The sequence below is a fragment of the Chelonoidis abingdonii genome, chromosome 7 (assembly GCF_003597395.2).
Source record: "Chelonoidis abingdonii isolate Lonesome George chromosome 7, CheloAbing_2.0, whole genome shotgun sequence".
Taxonomy (NCBI): domain Eukaryota; kingdom Metazoa; phylum Chordata; order Testudines; family Testudinidae; genus Chelonoidis; species Chelonoidis abingdonii.
Genome location: NC_133775.1, coordinates 61737520 through 61755255, shown reverse-complemented (window position 1 = coordinate 61755255; position 17736 = coordinate 61737520). Strand labels below are relative to the sequence as shown.

General features: G+C 42.7%; 1 protein-coding gene and 1 long non-coding RNA gene across 9 annotated transcripts in view; one reads left to right on the top strand and one right to left on the bottom strand.

Annotated features, from left to right (window-relative positions):
- Positions 1-17736, top strand: part of RABGAP1L (RAB GTPase activating protein 1 like) — a 570182-nt gene that overhangs the window by 107864 nt on the left and 444582 nt on the right. For all 8 annotated transcript variants that reach the window (XM_075067923.1, XM_075067924.1, XM_075067925.1 and 5 more), the window contains exons 9-11: positions 7497-7599; positions 8613-8779; positions 15327-15471. In XM_075067923.1, the coding sequence (XP_074924024.1) occupies positions 7497-7599; positions 8613-8779; positions 15327-15471 (415 nt within the window). The remainder of the gene's footprint in view (positions 1-7496; positions 7600-8612; positions 8780-15326; positions 15472-17736) is intronic.
- LOC116839862 (uncharacterized) overlaps positions 1-17736 on the bottom strand; it is a 374064-nt gene that overhangs the window by 347567 nt on the left and 8761 nt on the right. The window lies entirely within an intron of this gene.

Sequence of the window (17736 nt, the reverse complement as noted above, 5' to 3'; positions counted from 1 at the left end):
CCATTTCATTAAACTACTGCATCACATAATCTTAGTTTTTTGCTCAAGTATAACAAATATTCTGTAGAGTGCTTTTTCTGTTTGTTTGGAGAATTCAGCACTAGAACTGGGTGAATCATGGATTTTTCAATTCTCTGGCTATTCCAAAAAAAATGTTTTGGTTCAGGTTCAAGTGAAAACAATTTTTAAAAAAAATTTGCAGGGAATTAAAAAAATCAGAAAAAAATTCAAGCTGGGTCAAGTCAAACATTTTGTTCAACCCGACTTAATGTCTTTCATTTCAATTCTTATGTTTTAACACAAACAGAGGAAGACTAGATTCACAAAATCAACGGAGGTGAGGGAGTACTCATTTTCTCCTTATAACTTTTAGTCCACTGATTAGGATAGTCTGCCAGGATGTAGCAGACCAGGGTTCAGTTCCCCCTGAAGTGGGAGAGGGAATTTCAACTTGAGTCTTTCACATTGCAGGAGAGTGCCCTAGCCATGGGGTCTCTCACTCTCTCCATTGTTGTTCATACTGTCAATTTTTAGTCATCCATGATTGCAATGAATAGTCATTGGGCTAGGGAAAGTATGTGAGAATGACTCTATAGCCAACTTTTTAAGGCACCTACCCAGGATGCGGGAGGCCCAAGTTCAAGTCTCTGCTCCACAACGGGCAAAGGGAGAAATTGAACCTAGGTTTTGTATATTCCAGGAGACTCTTCAGCAGTGGGTTATAAAAAAGGCACCACCACTGGCCTGATAAATCGAAAGGTTTTGACAATGTCAAACCAAACCATTTTGATTGGAAAAATTCAGAATGTTTTGGAAATGTTCTGTTTGGTTGAAATTATTTTGCAGACTCAAAGTGACCTTGCAGATACTTTCGGTTTGCCCGAAAGTTTTGTTTTTCAGTGAATAAATTATTCTTCTTCGAGTGCTTGCTCATATCGATTCCAATTAGGTGTGCGTGTGCCATGTGCATGCTCGTCGGAAGATTTTTACCCTGGAGTGGTGCCGTTATGGCGCCGGATATATAACCACTGCCAACCCAACAGCCCTTCAGTTTCTTCTTACCGCCTGTGATGGTCGTTGGAACTGTGGAGCGCGGCTTTGCTGATCTCCACATCCCTAGCTACTTGTAGTTCTTTGCTGTTACTGTGTGTGTAGTTCGAGTTTTTGTAGTTATAGTTAGTGTTAGTTGTTGTCTTTATAGTTAGTGTATATAGTTTAAGGGAGGATCGGGGATTAGCCCCTTTCCTCCACCCCGGTGCGGGCCCATGCCCAAGGCACCGGGATTCAAACCGTGCTCGGCGTGCCAAAAGCCGATGCCAATAGGAGTTCCCCACGACTGCTGCCTCCAAGTGCCTAGGGGAATCCCACCTTGCTGATAAGTGCCGCATCTGCAAGTCGTTTAAACCAAGGACGAAGAAGGAGCAAGACTTTCAATTGAAACAGCTCCTCATGGAGTCGGCACTTAGTCCTGCAGCGTCGGCACCGAGCGCCCAACAGACTGCTTCGGTAAGGAGCGCCCCTTCGGCCCTGGACTGCTCCGGTACCGAGAAAGAGTCCTGGCACTGACCCTTACCGGCACCGACATCTGCTCGGCACCGCTCCCTGTCCCCAAGACCCGGGAAGCAACATAGTGCTTCAACTTCTGCTCCACGGAAGGAGCGCTCTTCCAAGACAGTTCATTCGGCACCGTCATCTGCTGCGGCACCGTCAGTTGTGGCACCACAGATTGTGCTGCCGCCAAGCTCGGCACAGTCGATTCCGGTCCCACAAGGGCTGTCAAGTCTGGTGCCTGACAGCTCGCCGACTCATGCTGTGGTTCAGCTTGCCCTTCCTTCTACGCTGGAGACCTTCTCCACGGCAAGGGAGCTCATTGCAATGACGGAGTCAACCTGGCCTCAACCCCCGGCACCGCCGGTGTGGGTCGTACAATCCATCTGCAAGCTGGCCATGGTAAGGCCTCCTTCCAGTGGTCCACCAGAGAGATCCCAGTCAAGATCCCGGTCTCGCAGACGCTCTCTATCGCGCCATTCCTGCTCCCGGCACCACTCGCAGTCCTGGCACCACTCTTCATCGTGGTACCGGTCACACTCGCGGCACCGTTCGACATCTCGTTCGCCATGCCGCTCCCACCCGGCACAGGCATGGATGAGGCTCCAATTCCATCTGCAGTTGCTGAGGTTCCACCGGATGCAGTTGATGCCCCGCAAGTACAGGAGCCACCACAGGACCCTTTGGTCCCGGGCCTCTCCTCCTCCTCCTTGCCTGATGAGGCGATGGTGGGGACATCCTCCTCAGACCCTCCACCAATTGACCTCAGGGCCCATCAGAACCTTTTGAGGCGAGTGGCTCAGAATATGAACTTGCAGGTGGAGGAGGTCCCTGAAATACAGGACCCAGTCATGGACATCCTATCGGCTGATGCACCTACTAGAGTCGCTCTTCCATTCATCCACACCATACAGGCTAATGCAGACACCATTTGACAATCTCCAGCTTCAATTCCTCCTACAGCAAGGGGAGTAGAGAGGAAATATATGGTCCCCTCAAAGGGGTATGAATATCTCTACACTCACCCACCTCCTTCCTCTCTGGTTGTCCAATCGGTGAACGAATCGGAGCGTCATGGCCAACAAGACCCAGCTCCTAAGTCAAAGGAGGCTAGGCGCATGGACCTTCTGGACTGCAAAATATACTCGGCCGGGGGCCTCCAACTTAGGGTGGCAAACCAACAAGCCCTCCTAAGCAGGTATAACTTTAACACTTGGGTGTCCTTGGGGAAGTTTACGGAGCTTCTTCCCCAGGAGTCCGGTCAAGAATTCACGGCCCTACTTGAGGAGGGTAAAAAGGTAGCGAGAACCTCCCTCCAGGCCTCTCTGGATGCAGCGGACCCTGGAGCCAGAACTCTGTCATCAGGAGTAACGATGAGGCGTATCTCCTGGCTCCAGGTATCAGGCCTTCCCCCTGAATTGCAACAAACTATTCAGGATTTACCCTTCGAAGGCCAGGGCCTTTTCTCAGACAAGACTGACCCCAGGTTGCAAAGTCTGAAGGACAATCACGTTATAATGCGCTCGCTGGGTATGTGTACGCCAGTGACCCAACACAGGACCTTCCGGCCTCAGCTACACCGTCCTTATGCCCAGCCTAGGCCGTGTCAGGACATTACCAGAAGGCCTGGCAGGTGGAATCATCGGAGACAGTCTGGCCTTCAAGGAGCTCAAAGTCAGGCGCCCTCTAAACCACCAGCGGGGCCCAAGCAAAACTTTTGATGGGAGGTCCGAGGACGGCCCACCAGTTACCCTACCGGATCCTTCTCCTCCCTTTTTCAACCACCTCTCCCAATTCCTCCCTGCCTGGTCCTAGCTAACTTCAGATAGTTGGGTCCTGCACACGGTGGAAGGAGGATACCACCTTCAATTTGCTTCAACCCCGCCTTCCCACCCTCCCTACCCGGCCTTCTTCAGGGACCCCTCTCACGAACAATTCCTCTTACAAGAGGTCCAGTTGCTCCTAGCCATGGGAGCCATAGAGGAGGTGCCAAAGGACATAAGAGGCAAGGGGTTTTATTCTTGCTACTACTTAATCCCCAAGGCAAAGGGAGGTCTATGACCGATCCTAGACCTGCGAGAACTCAACAAATTCATGATAAAACTGAAGTTCCGCATGGTATCCCTGGGGACCATTATACGTCCCTGGATCCGGGAGACTGGTATGCCACCCTCGATATGAAAGACGCGTATTTCCACATTGCAATTTATCCACCACACAGACGGTACCTCCGTTTTGTGGTCAACCACCAACACTTTCAGTTCACTGTACTTCCGTTTGGCCTTTCTACAGCTCTGCGTGTCTTCACAAAATGCATGGCTGTAGTCACCACCTCCCTCCATCGTCGTCAAGTACACATCTACCTGTATCTCGACGATTGGCTCATTCGAGGGATTTCCCAGTGGCAAGTATCACAGCACCTGCGCATCATCAGAGACCTCTTCAGGAGCCTAGGCCTCATGATCAACACAGAAAAGTCTACTCTCACACCCACACAGAGAATAGACTTCATTGGAGTGGTTCTGGACTCCAGTCTGGCCAGATCCTGCCTCCCGCAGTCGCGTTTTCAGGCAATGGCTTCAATAATCCGAAGTCTTCAAACCTTCCCGACAACGTCGGTGCGCACCTGCCTCAGCCTAGTAAGTCACATGGCCTCCTGCAGCTTCATGACCAAGCACGCCAGGCTATGCCTCCGTCCCTTCCAAGCCTGGCTTGTTTCAATATACCAACCACACAGAGACAGCCTGGACTCGGTGCTCACTGTCCCCAGGAAGGTTCTGGCCTCCCTAACCTGGTGGCTAGACCCCACTCTAGTCTGTGCAGGGATGTCATTCCACCCACCACAACCCTCGATGGCCCTAACCACAGACGCATCATCTCTGGGTTGGGGTGCCCACTTTGGGAGCCTTCGCACTCAAGGCCTTTGGTCGCCCCAAGAACTGGCCTTACACATCAATGTGCTGGAGCTGAGAGCAGTCCGTCTAGCATGCCAAGTGTTTCGAGACCATCTCCAAGGCCGTTGTGTATCAATGTTCACGGACAACACAACGGCCATGTTTTACATAAACAAGCAGGGCGGAGCATGCTCCTCCCTCCTTTGTCAAGAAGCCGCCCACCTTTGGAACTTTTGCATAGCCCACTCGATCAAATTGGTAGCGTCTTTTCTCCCAGGAGTCCAGAACACTCTGGGGGATCACCTCAGCAGATCCCTCCTGTCTCATGAGTGGTCGATTTTGTCTGGACGTCATCCATTCTGTTTTCCGGAAGTAGGGCTTTCCCCAAATAGACCTCTTTGCCTCCCGAGAGAACAGGAAATGCCAGGTGTTCTGCTCCTTCCAGGAACGCTCCCTGGGCTCCCTCTCAGACGCATTTCTGAACCCGTAGAACAGGCACCTACTTTATGCCTTCCCACCGTTTCCGCTCATCCACAGAGTCCTACTCAAGTTCCGCAGGGACAGCGCTCACCTGATCCTGATTGCTCCAGCGTGGCCGATCAGCACTGGTACACCACGTTGTTCGACCTCTCAGTGGCAGGCCCGATTTCCCTGCCACTGTGGCCGGACCTCATAACACAGGACTTCGGCAGGCTTCACCATCCGAACCTGCAGTCCCTTCATCTCACAGCATGGTTGCTGCGTGGTTGAGCCAGTCTGAGCTGCGTTGCTCTCCCTCGGTCGAGCAGGTGCTCTTGGGCAGGAGGAAACCTTCCACTGGGATGACATATCTCACCAAGTGGAAGCGTTTCTCCTGTTGTTGTGCTCAGCGTAACTTAGTCCCCAGACAGGTGTCCGTTACCACTGTCCTGGACTACTTCTGGTCCCTAAAAGAGCAGGGCCTAGCAGTCTCTTGCATAAAGGTGCATCTGGTAGCCATTTCCGCCTTCCATCCAGGGGAAAATGACTGATCAGTCTTCTCTCACCCTATAGTTTCAAGGTTCCTCAAAGGGTTGGAACGTTTATATCCTCCAGTTAGACACCTGACCCCTACCTGGGATCTAAACCTGGTGCTAGCCAATTTATGGGTGCTCCTTTCGAACAAGGTACAGCTGCGACCACACCCCTCTTTCCTCCCTAAGGTGGTGTCCGCCTTTCATTCAATCAAGACATCTTCCTCCCAGTCGTCTTCTTCCCGAAGCCGGACCCATCGCGTCGGGAACAACAGCTACACAGCCTGGACGTCCGCAGGGCTCTCGCCTATTATATTGAGAGAATCAAACCCTTCCGAAGGTCACCTCAGCTCTTTGTAGCTGTTGCAGACCAGATGAAAGGCCTACTGGTCTCTTCCCAACGGATTTCATCTTGGGTAACATCCTGCATCCGCACATGCTATGAATTGGCTCACGTTCCGGCTAGCCACCTCACCGCCCATTCTACTCGGACTCAAACTTCATCTGCTGCCTTCCTGGCCCATGTCCCCATCCAGGAAATATGTCGGGCAGCTACCTGGTCATCGATTCACACCTTGGCCGCACATTACGCATTGGTTCAACAGTCCAGAGATGATGCAGCATTTCGCTCAGCAGTTTTGCATTCTGCAACATCTCGCTCCGACCCCACCGCCTACGTAAGGCTTGGGAATCACCTAATTGGAATCAATATGAGCAAGCACTTGAAGAAGAAAAGACGGTTACTCACCTTTGTAACTGTTGTTCTTCGAGATGTGTTGCTCATATCCATTCCAAACCCGCCCTCCTTCCCCTCTGTCGGAGTAGCCGGCAAGAAGGAACTGAAGGGCCATTGGGTCGGCAGGGGTATATATCCAGTGCCATAATGACGCCACTCCAGGGGGTGCCCAGCCGACCCACTGAGTGTTACTAGGCTAAAAATCTTCCGACGAGTGTGCACACAGTGTGCGCACACCTAATTGGAATGGATATGAGCAACACATCTCGAAGAACAACAGTTACAAAGATGAGTAACTCTTTTCACTCAGCTCTAATGAGCACCTCAGATTAATTACCCAGCACCCTGACAAATTTAAGGTAGGATGGAAGATACTGGTCTCTCCTCAAGATCCGTGGAGAGACCATTCTGCAAGGCCCTCCTTGATCTGAGCAATGAAGGGATGTTCTGAAACGGGGAGGCCTTCAAGAGTCTGGTGTGCACGCGCATATGACCACAGACCTTTACACAATACTCTAGCTTTTACACAAAACTCTGTGTTCAGATTTATTTCTCCCAAGATTGATTTTTTTTTTTTTCAAGAAATGGGGGACACTGCATGGCATTGTCTTTTAGAGCAAACTTGGAGACATTAACAGAGATTTTAGTGCATTCATGTACGTGTGGTGGTGGTGGTGGGGAGGAGGGGCGCTGTTTTGTTATTCTGACATTTGCCTCTAAGTTAAGGTTTAATTCTCAAAGAAATCTACGTCAATGGTGGCACATAAAAATCTATCAGCCAGCAGCAAACACCAAAGCAAGTGCAACAGGTACAGCTGCACCGTGAGAGATTTCTGCCTCCCCTTTCTCCTGGAAGTTTGGATGATGAGTTCCTCAGAGAGTTTTCCTAGTTTTCACTCTGAATGCTTTCTCCCCTCTGCTGATTGGCTTTTTTACTCCTGCACAGTCAGTTTTCCTGACCCTGTCCCCCACATCTGCTTTCCCTGCTTTCCCCTCATCACTCCCTACATTGTCTCTTCTCCCTTCATTTATTGGTCTATTCCCACACTCCAGAACGGTAAAACATAAAGCTTGAAACACCCTCCCACAAAATAAAATGCTAACAAAAATTATTGAACTAAATGAAAATAAATGAAATGTTGTAAGCTATTGTGTTTACTTTGCTTGTATGTTCTATCCGTTTTCCACTTTTCTATCTTCACTGTTTAGATCTGTAACTCTTTGAAGCAGAGGATTATCTCACTGTACAATTCCTAGCACAACTGGGTCCCTGATATTGGTTCTAGGTGCCACTGTAATGCATATAATACATGTGTTTATTCTTAGGAGTCCATGGGAAAGAGCTGTGATGGGAGAGCATATGTTATTACTGGAATGTGGAATCCTAATGCACCTACTTTTCTAGTACTTAATGAGGAAACACCTAAAGGTAAATGATTTTTTTTAACAAGCTGTTTTGCTTGCTTAGTAATTACTTAGCATGGTGAAGAATACTTAACCGCATTTAATAAATGTTCTCTGTCTCTCTGAAACCATGCTGTATATTTCAGTTTAATATTAACATCCTGTAACCCCAAAGGCCTCAGTCAGTATCACAACCTCACTGTGCGAGGAACTGTATAAACACATATAACATAAAGAAATGCTCATACTGGCACGTGCTCTTGCTGCCAGGTCAGAATCCGGTAGAAGAGCTGTGTGTGAGGTCACAGGCATGTTCCCCTGGGGATCAGAATTTTCAGTCCCAAGGGAAGTTAGTCTGATCACATAACTATCCCAGTTGAGTGCATTTGTTATTGTCTGAGGCTCTGTATCCTATCCGTTATGACTAAAAACTAACTCTTATTTTAAAAGCTGTTTCCTGCAACAGTAAAATCACGTACTTAGGGGGTCTTATTTGTAACTTACCAGGCATAGGCATCATTAATCCATTTTGTACCCAAGTTCTTGGGACAAATGGAGGATGAAGTAGGGGATGCCTGGACACTTGAGTATCTGGCTTTAATACAGCTCATTCCTTCAGCATTAGATTACACCTTCAGATTTGTGACCTGATCCAGTGTAATTTTCCAGTTATCTGACCTCAGACCATGGCTCTGGTCCACAGTTTCTTCATTCCCTCCCCCTCCTCACCTCATATGGGACATTTTGCCACCATTCTTGCAAATGCTTACTTGTGTGACAGAACTACCAGAATTATTTGGTATTAAAGGAGAATATCCCATTGGCTATTGTGCATTTCATTCTATGTGGATATGCAAGATCTAAAACAGAAATGAAATATGTGCTGCAGAATCAATAGATGGATTTAATAGGAAGGGATTTGGACCTAAATAGCCATCTATTTCTGTGGTGTTTTTTTATACTACTCAGTACCTTGAGAAATTGAATCTTTTTGGGACTGACTGCTTTTGTGAATGTGAATTTATTTTTGTGTTCCAGATAAACGTGTGTACATGACTGTGGCAGTGGATATGGTGGTCACTGAAGTGGTAGAGCCAGTCCGTTTTTTGCTGGAGACTGTTGTTCGCGTGTACCCAGCTAATGAGCGTTTCTGGTATTTCAGCAGAAAAACCTTCACAGAAACTTTTTACATGAAGCTAAAACAGGTACAGCAGTGTTTTCTAATAACAATAAAATTGCCTTTCCTTAAGGAAAATTGACTTTCTGAGCATTAGGTCTACCTTTTTTAGTTATATATTTCTGTCAGTGTTTCCAAGGCCACTGATAATGGTGCGAGCCGGCTCTCGGCATAAACAGACTAAGCAATTGCTTAGGGCCCCAAGCAGCTGAAGGGGGCCCCCATTCACTTTTTGTGTTTGGGAGTGGGAGGGGACAACAATATTCATGCTTAGGGCCTCCAGTGGGCTAGCACCACCTCTGTAATGGCGATAAAGAATAGCGTTTAAAAATGAAGAAAAGTCAATCCTTTGAAAGTCTTAATTTTATCATGTTATCTTTTATCTAGTTTTATTTATAGGTACACACACACAAAACAAATAAGTCATGAATTTAATTTGTTTTGTTAAAATGTTTTGGAGTTCACAGGTCCAACTTGGTTACAAATGCACTTTGCCTAATCTCAAATATTCCTTTTCATGCTAGTCAATGAAAGGACTATTATTCATCTCTAGGCATATGAGTTTGTATTCCCTGGCTTTACACATTTTATAAATGCTTAAATTGGAAGCTTCCTATCTAGTTCTGCATTGCTCACTGATGCAGTGGTAAATGTCTACGTATACTTACAATAATGTAGCTCTAACATTAAAGGAACCCAGGCATCTTTATATAGTTAAATATCAACAGCTCACTCTAGTACTGTAGTTTATTACAGCATCATTTATTCTTCAGATTATTTTATATAGTGTCATTTGTCATTTATGCTCAAATAAATCTGTTAGTCTTTAAGGTTCCACTGGACTCCTCATTGTTTAAGATAAACAAGTGTGTTTACACTGATGGGAGATACTGCTGCCTGCTTTTTGTTTACAGTGTCACCTGAAAATGAGAACAGGCATTCACATGGCACTTCTGTACCCGGCGTTGCAAGGTATTTGTTTAGCATATCTGGCATATATTCATATGCCCCTTCCATGCTTAGGCCACGATTCCAGAGGACATCCTTCCATGCGCATGATGCTCATTAAAAAAAAATAATGCATCAATTAAATTTGTGACTGTACTCCTTGGGGGGAGAATTGTATGTCTCCTGCTCTGTTTTACCCGCATTCTGCATATATTTTATGTTATGGCAGTCTTGGATGATGAGCCAGCACATGTTCATTTTAAGAACACTTTCATAGCAGATTTGACAAAATGCAAAGAAGGTACCAATGTGAAATTTCTAAAAATAGCTACAGAACTCGACCCAGGGTTTAAGAATCTGAAGTGCCTTCCAAAATCTGAGAGGGATGAGGTGTGGAGCATGCTTTCAGAAGTCTTAAAAGAGCAACACTCTGATGCGGCAACTATAGAACCCAAACCACCAAAAAAGAAAATCCACCTTCTGGTGGTGGCATCTGACTCATGATGATGAAAATGAACATGCATCTGTTTGCACTACTTTTGATAGTTATCAAGCAGAACTCATCATCCGCGTGGAAGCATGTCCTCTAGAATGCTGATTGACACATGAAGGGACATATGAATCTTTAACACACCTGCATGTAAATATCTTGCAATGCTGGCTACAACAGTGCCATGCAAATGCCTGTTCTCACTTTCAGGTGACATTGTAAACAAGAAGCAGGCAGCTTTATCTCCTGCAAATTGTAACCAACATTGTTTGTCTGAGTGATTGGCTGACCAAGTAGTAGTCCTGAGTGAGCTTGTAGGCTCTAAAGTTTTACATTGTTTTATTTTTGAATGCTGACTTTTTTGTACATAATTCTACATTTGTAAGTTCAATTTTCATGATAAAAGAGATTGCACTACAGTACTTGTGTGAGGTGGAATGAAAAATAATTTTTTTATTTTTTACAGTGCAAATATTTGTAGTAAAAATAAATATTAAGTTAGCACTGTACACATTGTGTTGTAATTGAAATTAATATATTTGAAAATGTAGTAAACATCAGAAATATTTAAAATAAATGGTATTCTATTGTTTAACAGCACCATTAATCACAATTAATTTTTTTAATCGCTTGACAGCCCTACTTCATATGCATTAATGATGTACATATATGGATAGAGAAATGACTTTCAGCGGATCATAACCTTTCCTTTGATACCTTACAAGGCATGCTTTATATGTAATATCACAGTTATATACAGATGAGGAATATGGGGGATTACGGGGTGTTCCCCGAGGGTACAGAATGTCACAGCAGTCATTTATGGTATCCAGACATTTTTCTGTCTGCATCCCTGTCTTGAGGTGACACATACCCAGTCAGTTCGGAGATAGTCGAAATCCCTCATTATTGTTGGGTTTTGTGTTTTTGTAGCCTCTATAAATTCCCTGAGTATTTCACAATCACTGTCACCACCCTGATCAGGTGATCGGTAGTATATTTCTGCTACTATACTCTTATTATTCATGTATGGAATTTCTATCCATAGAGATTTGATAGTAAAGTTTGATTTATTTAAGTTTTTTACTATATTTGACTGTTTCTCTCACAGGTAGTGACAATCTACTGGAATTCTTACATATTTTGTGCCCCAGTATTAGTGTCATGTGGATTATTATTGTTCCACAAAGTTTCTGTAATGCCTCTTACTTCAATATCCTCATTCAATCCCAGGCACTCAGGTTCACCCATCTTAGTAATCAGACTTATAGAATTTGTATACAATCATGATATTTAATGTGATGTCATCTACACTGCACCTCTGGTGTGTGGAAGGAGCAGTGAGGGAATTGGTGTTATAAATTGAAGCATTAAATGGTGATTATTAATTACAATATAGATGATTGTAATATTATATAATGCTTTAATAATATTGATTAAGACACCTAACTTCCTCAGAATAACACGCAACAGATTTCTGTGCAAGTTATAATTCCTCCTGAATATTTCACTTCATTTGCACTCCCAGAACTCTGTTTGGCATTATTTGTATGAAAGGACTGTGTAGTTCAACCTAGGGGAGGTGGACCCAAGATACAGCATACTGCATATTCCCTCTGTGTGGCTTTCCCAGGACTCTGTGTGTGTGATTAACATGATGTTGCATCCGTCCTTGCCATGCAGTGGAAGGGTGCATATGCTTCTTAGGATATGTCTATACTACCCGCCAAATCGGCAGGTAGCAATCGATCCAGCGGGGGTCAATTATCACGTCTAGTCTAGATGTGTTAAATCGACCCCCCCGAGCACTCTCCCATCAACTCCTGTACTCCACTGGCATGAGAGGTGCAGGCAGAGTTGACGGGGGAGTGGCAGTAGTTGACTCACCTCAATGAAGACACCGCGGTGAACAGATCTAAGGTACGTCGACTTCAACTATGTTATTCATGTAGCTGAAGTTACGTATCTTAGATCAATCGTCACCCTCCCCCCCCTTCACCCCTTCAGTGTAAAGCAGGCCTAAATATGTGTAAGATTTATTGAATAACGTTCAGTAGATTAGAATCCAAAGGTCCTTCCGATGGTTCTTCTCTCATGGCTGACACCCAATTACTTGTAGCTTCCCATTATTATTCAGTTCATTCTAGAATTATGTAGAGTTTCATACTCCTGCAATAAACATTGATCCATTTTCTCTAGAGACTTACACATTATATTGATATTCACTCAAGATCTGAAAAGTGGAGTCTGATCTTCTAATTTGTGTTGTACTGCAGTGGAACCACAACCCCTGTGGTTGACTTAAATGACTAGGACTGACTTAATTTTGCTGATCCTAAACTAGAATAACAATTGTCACCTTAGTGAGGGATAAAACAATTAATGCTGAAAAGCTAGTGATGTTTTTACTATGAAGTAAAGGCACAGACTACACTAAATGCCCACCTGACTAAATCAGTCTCATGCAAGCTGTTTTCTTTGGCACTCCTGCTCTTCAGTTTTACAATAGAGATAAGTGAAATACAGTAGAATTTATAAAAAAAAACAAAAAACAAAAAACCAAGTATGTGAAAATGTGGAAGACTGCTGCCCTTTCCAATTTTAAAGAGCGCACACTGTAATCCTTTTTATTTACATTTGCTTGATACTTATCTTAAAATACAGCTTCTTTCTTGGTCCAAGTAAACTTGAGTCAGCAGGGCATGTTTCAATGAAACCTTTGCCTTTTTCTGAGGTGATTTTAAGGGTATCAGTGGGAAGTAGATTGAGGGGGCATTTTTGGTGGTTAGAAGAGTCCTAAATGTTGGAGTGGGCTAATCTGATGTTTTTAATGTATTTTTAAAATGTTCGTTTGTATGTGTCTTGAGTGTCAGATAAACATATTTTTAAAAAATGAAAAAGGACATTTAAACAGATCTCTGAATACTATCCCAAGTCCTCAGAGTAATGCTAAAGCTGTACTACTGCAATGTTCTCAATAACACTCCTCTTTATATCTCCAAAAGGAATGTCTGAGACTTTGATAAATGATGAGATTATCAGAGTCGACATAATTGCTTGACCAGGAGCCTTGCAATTACTTGATACTGACATCCTGGCAGGTGAAACGTGTATGCGTTGATAATGGACCGAATTTCTCCCTGCTATATTTTACTAATCACAAGGGTAAAGGATCTAAATTATAAACTGTAGCCCAGATTTCACCTCGCACTTCCAGAACTGTATGGAAAATTGTCTGATACTCGGAGAGAGAGAAGAGGAGCCATGCCTTGCTTTTTCCCAACATGGAATGGTTATAATAGAAACAGGTGTGATGGACTGATCAGAGTAGCTTGATTTTGTCCAACCACAGACAGTCCCGATTTACACTACCCCATGAAACAGTTCCACCAACTGGAACTGAAACTACAGAAGGTATTTAGAGTGGAAGATGTTAATTACTGTGGGTGGAAATTGGCCAGCAAGTTGGAGTTAGTGCTCTGCCCCCCTCTTCTTTTAAAAAAAGGAGAAAAAAAAAGGGTTCCAGGGGTTCATAAGTGACAAGTTGTCAGTGCCTTGGTTTTACACAGCAGGTTCTCAAATATCACTCTTATTTTTTTTTCTGACAGAGGAAACAGTAATATCTTGGTAATTTTTTCTTTCACATATCCTTTATTGGATATTCCTTTTTTCTCACATAGTTAACGCTATGCTTCTGAGACAAATTTAACACCACCTCCGTAAGACTACTTTCATTTGATTTTTGAGGCTGACTTGACGTTATTAGCCTGTTTGAAAAATGACTTTATTTTAACTTTGATTATGTAAGGTTTGCAAAGAATGAAGCAGGCTGAAAAAAATAACTGGTCTTAAAGTAAAGAAAAAATGTACATTTTATCTCCAGTTCACTTAATAGCAGCTATTTGGCTTTATTATTGTACAACCATATGAAAATATACAAATCACTGTACTTTTTGAATAATGTTGAGTACATCAGAGAACAATCTTTTTAAAGTGGGAGTGGGCAGTAAGGAGAGATGTATATACTGTTCTGTGATCTCTGGGAAGCAAAGCAGCTGGGGCACATGTTGGAGAGGAGACATCTAGGAAGAGTCCTGTTGTCTGGTTCTCTTCTCTTCCTAGATTTAATGTGGACAAACTAAAGAGCTATTTTATTGATCTTTTTTCTTCTATAAAATTCTATAAAATTCATTTATCCAGTGCTCAAGATTTAAGTACATAACATTTTTAAAAATATGAAGTACAAGTTGTTTTGATCAACAAAAGAATTTGATAGGTCTTTAATGGATTGTTTGTCACACCTCATCCATGGTAAATAAAGTATGTGAGAAAATGTATTCCTTTCAGTATGCCTTCAAAGTTATCAAACTCTGGCACAGTCAGGTATGAAGCTACTTTTGAGTGTCAACTGCCCTCCAGTGAGAGTGCCTTGTTCCCCAAATTGTTATAACTAGGGATATTGAGCTCAGGCATTCCAACTAATTTCAGCTACTGGTAAACGTAAATACACTGGTTACAAATCCTAAAGGGCTCCTGGGATTAAATGGAAGATACTGTGGTCCCTAGAGCACAGGTGAATATGTGCACTATACACAATCTACTTCTAAGGATCCTTTCTTAGCCCGTTGCTTATGCAGTGGGTGTTATAATCTTTATGGTGTGGAATGTGCTACCTACTGCCAACTCTCAACATTCTCCAAAATGCCTAAAAAACTTGGTTTCTCAAAAATGTTTGGTACTTATTTTTATCATCACAATATTTTTCCTGTCTGTTCTTTGCAATTTTTTCTTAGAGCAGTTCCCTCCTTGTCTCAGTTTTTTAAATTTAAATTGTAAAGTTTGTGTTATAATTCCTCTAATACATAAAGGTTGTTGCGGGAGGAGCTTTAACAATAATTATTGTTCTACCTGTTTTCATTGCTGTTTTTCATCTTCCTCAAATTACGTTCAGCAGTGTCATATACTAATTTCAATCCACATGTGTAATTTCCATTGAAATTGGATGGAGTCTTCATCTTGCCCCCAAATTACTGTATCAGTCCTTGGTTTAATCCTAGTTGAAGAAACCAGAAGAAACATGGAGTTGATGAATAGCAAGAGCTTAACATCAAAACTCATTTCATTTCCTTATTTTTAGTCTGAAGGGAAAAGCCACACAAATGCTGGAGATGCAATTTATGAAGTTGTAAGTCTGCAGCGGGAGTCTGAGAGAGATGACGAATTGGTCAGTCCAACAAGTAGAGGGGGTCCACTATCTCCACAGGAGGATGAGGCTGAAGAAGGTAAGAGTAAAATGAACATGTACAGTTCCCGTATATGCTGGGTTTTTGTCATACTTTTTCTGCCTTTTATTCCCATATAGTTTTCTTCCTATTTGTGTCCATCAGGGATGTATTATGATAGCAATCCCCCTGCCCCCCAAATCACCTGTCATTCACAACTAGTGCATCTTCACTACCAGCAGTAGTGTCCAACACTTTTAGACTGTCCTATTTAGGGTGTTTTATCCAGATGTAGCAGCAGACAGGGTGCATCCATACAGCACTGTACACCAAAACTTACCATTCCTCCTCACCTGTTAGGCTAGCAAGATAGCAAGCTTCTGTTAAAGGGTTTTTCTTCCAATCAGCGTCCATTATTCTCTAGGAAGAGCTTTCATAATTAACAGCGATGCCAGGAAGCTCTTCACTGTTTACAGTAGTAATGCTTTCTGACTCAATCCCTGGTGCCTGTGGATCATTTTTATGTAACTTAAAAATTTTATGGATTTTTTTTCTTCATGCTAGCAATCCTGAATATATTTTAAATGTATAGTAAGTGTCCTTTCAGCAGCTTGTTTGATGGAGCAGGCTTCAATAATTACTGTTGCACTATTTATTACCTTTTTTCCAGTGACTATTATTGAGAATAACAAGTGATTGTTGCAGAATTTAATGAACACTGTGCTATTAGAGAACAAATATTCTCTAGATCTTGCCCTCTTGATGTTGTGTAAAACAGTTTTATTTAAAAATAGAGTAAATAATAGTATAGAGGTTTGCATAGCAGGAAAAATAAAGTGGTAAGTTAAACTTAATATTAGTTTCCATACGTTAAATTCAAAATACTTAAAAAGGAAATAATCCTCATTTTAAAATGTCATTACGATGTAACACTGTTCTCATGGAAACTGCATTTAGAGTACTTGCCTAGAAGTTATCCATCCTGCTAGACGTGCAGATTAAATGAGTCACTGCCAGTTCTTCTACATACATTGCCGTTCTTGTGTACCTTCTTTTGCAGATTATTAATTATTACGATGGAAAAATATAATAGTTTAAAATTCCAAAAAATAATAATAATTGTATTTTAGATCTTGAACTAAAATTTGTTTGTTTGTTTATTTTCTGTTTAGGGTCAGGAGCCAAAAATACCTGGGTCCATATTCTCCGCCCCCCACCCCCTTTTTTTTTTTTTTTGTAACCTGGTCCTGGCTATGGCATATATTATATGTTGTAGGGACTTTCCCACCTCATTGGCTAACAGTTAGTTCATCCATGTATGGATTCTGAGGGGTTATTTATTCTTTGTGAAGTGCTGTTCCCCACTCCATTAGCTCCATCATTTTCCTCATGATTCATTGTATGACATTTGAAACCTGCAATATTATTTATTTATATAATTCCATAAAAATGTATGATGCCTTATTTGCATCCTCATCTTGCTTGCTTATGCTTTGCAGCTATCTCAATTTCTGCCAACCCCAGGACTAAGCATCCTGTGGTCCTTTGTGAGCTAGATGACTCATGCCATGATTAGGAATGGAAATGCCACTTTAAGAAATAAGACAGAATATTCTTTCAGCCCATATATGAAGAGAGTGGTTCAGTAGGACTTTTGTGCTGCTGTTCTATTGGCAGATGTGTGGATTTTCTTCCCATCCTGGTTTTAAGGTCATTAGCATTTTAATGTGAATGGGAAATACATTTCATTGTGTTATAAGAGCAAGACTGTATAGAAACTTGGGATCATGTTTTTCTAATAAATAAACCATACCTTTGTTCTTACTGGTGCCTTGGTTTCATGACACTAACTTCCAGTTTGTCTTTTTTAAAGATCTCTGCAAAATCATACAACGGTCATTTAGGAATTTTTCATATCAACCTAACATACATTTTCATTACATTTTATCACTACCGCTACAGCTCATATTTCTGTCAGCTCAGTCATCAAACCTGGGAGCTGGAGGTGGCACAGAAATGTTCCCCTGCTTAGTCTTATTTAATTAATATTAACAGTTTGCTTGTCAAAGCAAAAGAATGCGTTGAACCTCCACACTAAATTGCCTTACCTTGCTAACAGGGTTGCTTAATTCAGACTATAATTTAACTAAAAAGAGATCCAGATGTATATTGACTAAACTTTCTCTTACATATTGTTGGAAGAGGTCTCAGGTGAAATGTATTAGGGTATCTGTGCTCATGTTCATAATGCATGGTAAAGTAGTGGGAGAGTGAATTATTAACGTGTAATTTTGAATTTTGACAAGGTGCAAGGCATAGCTGGTT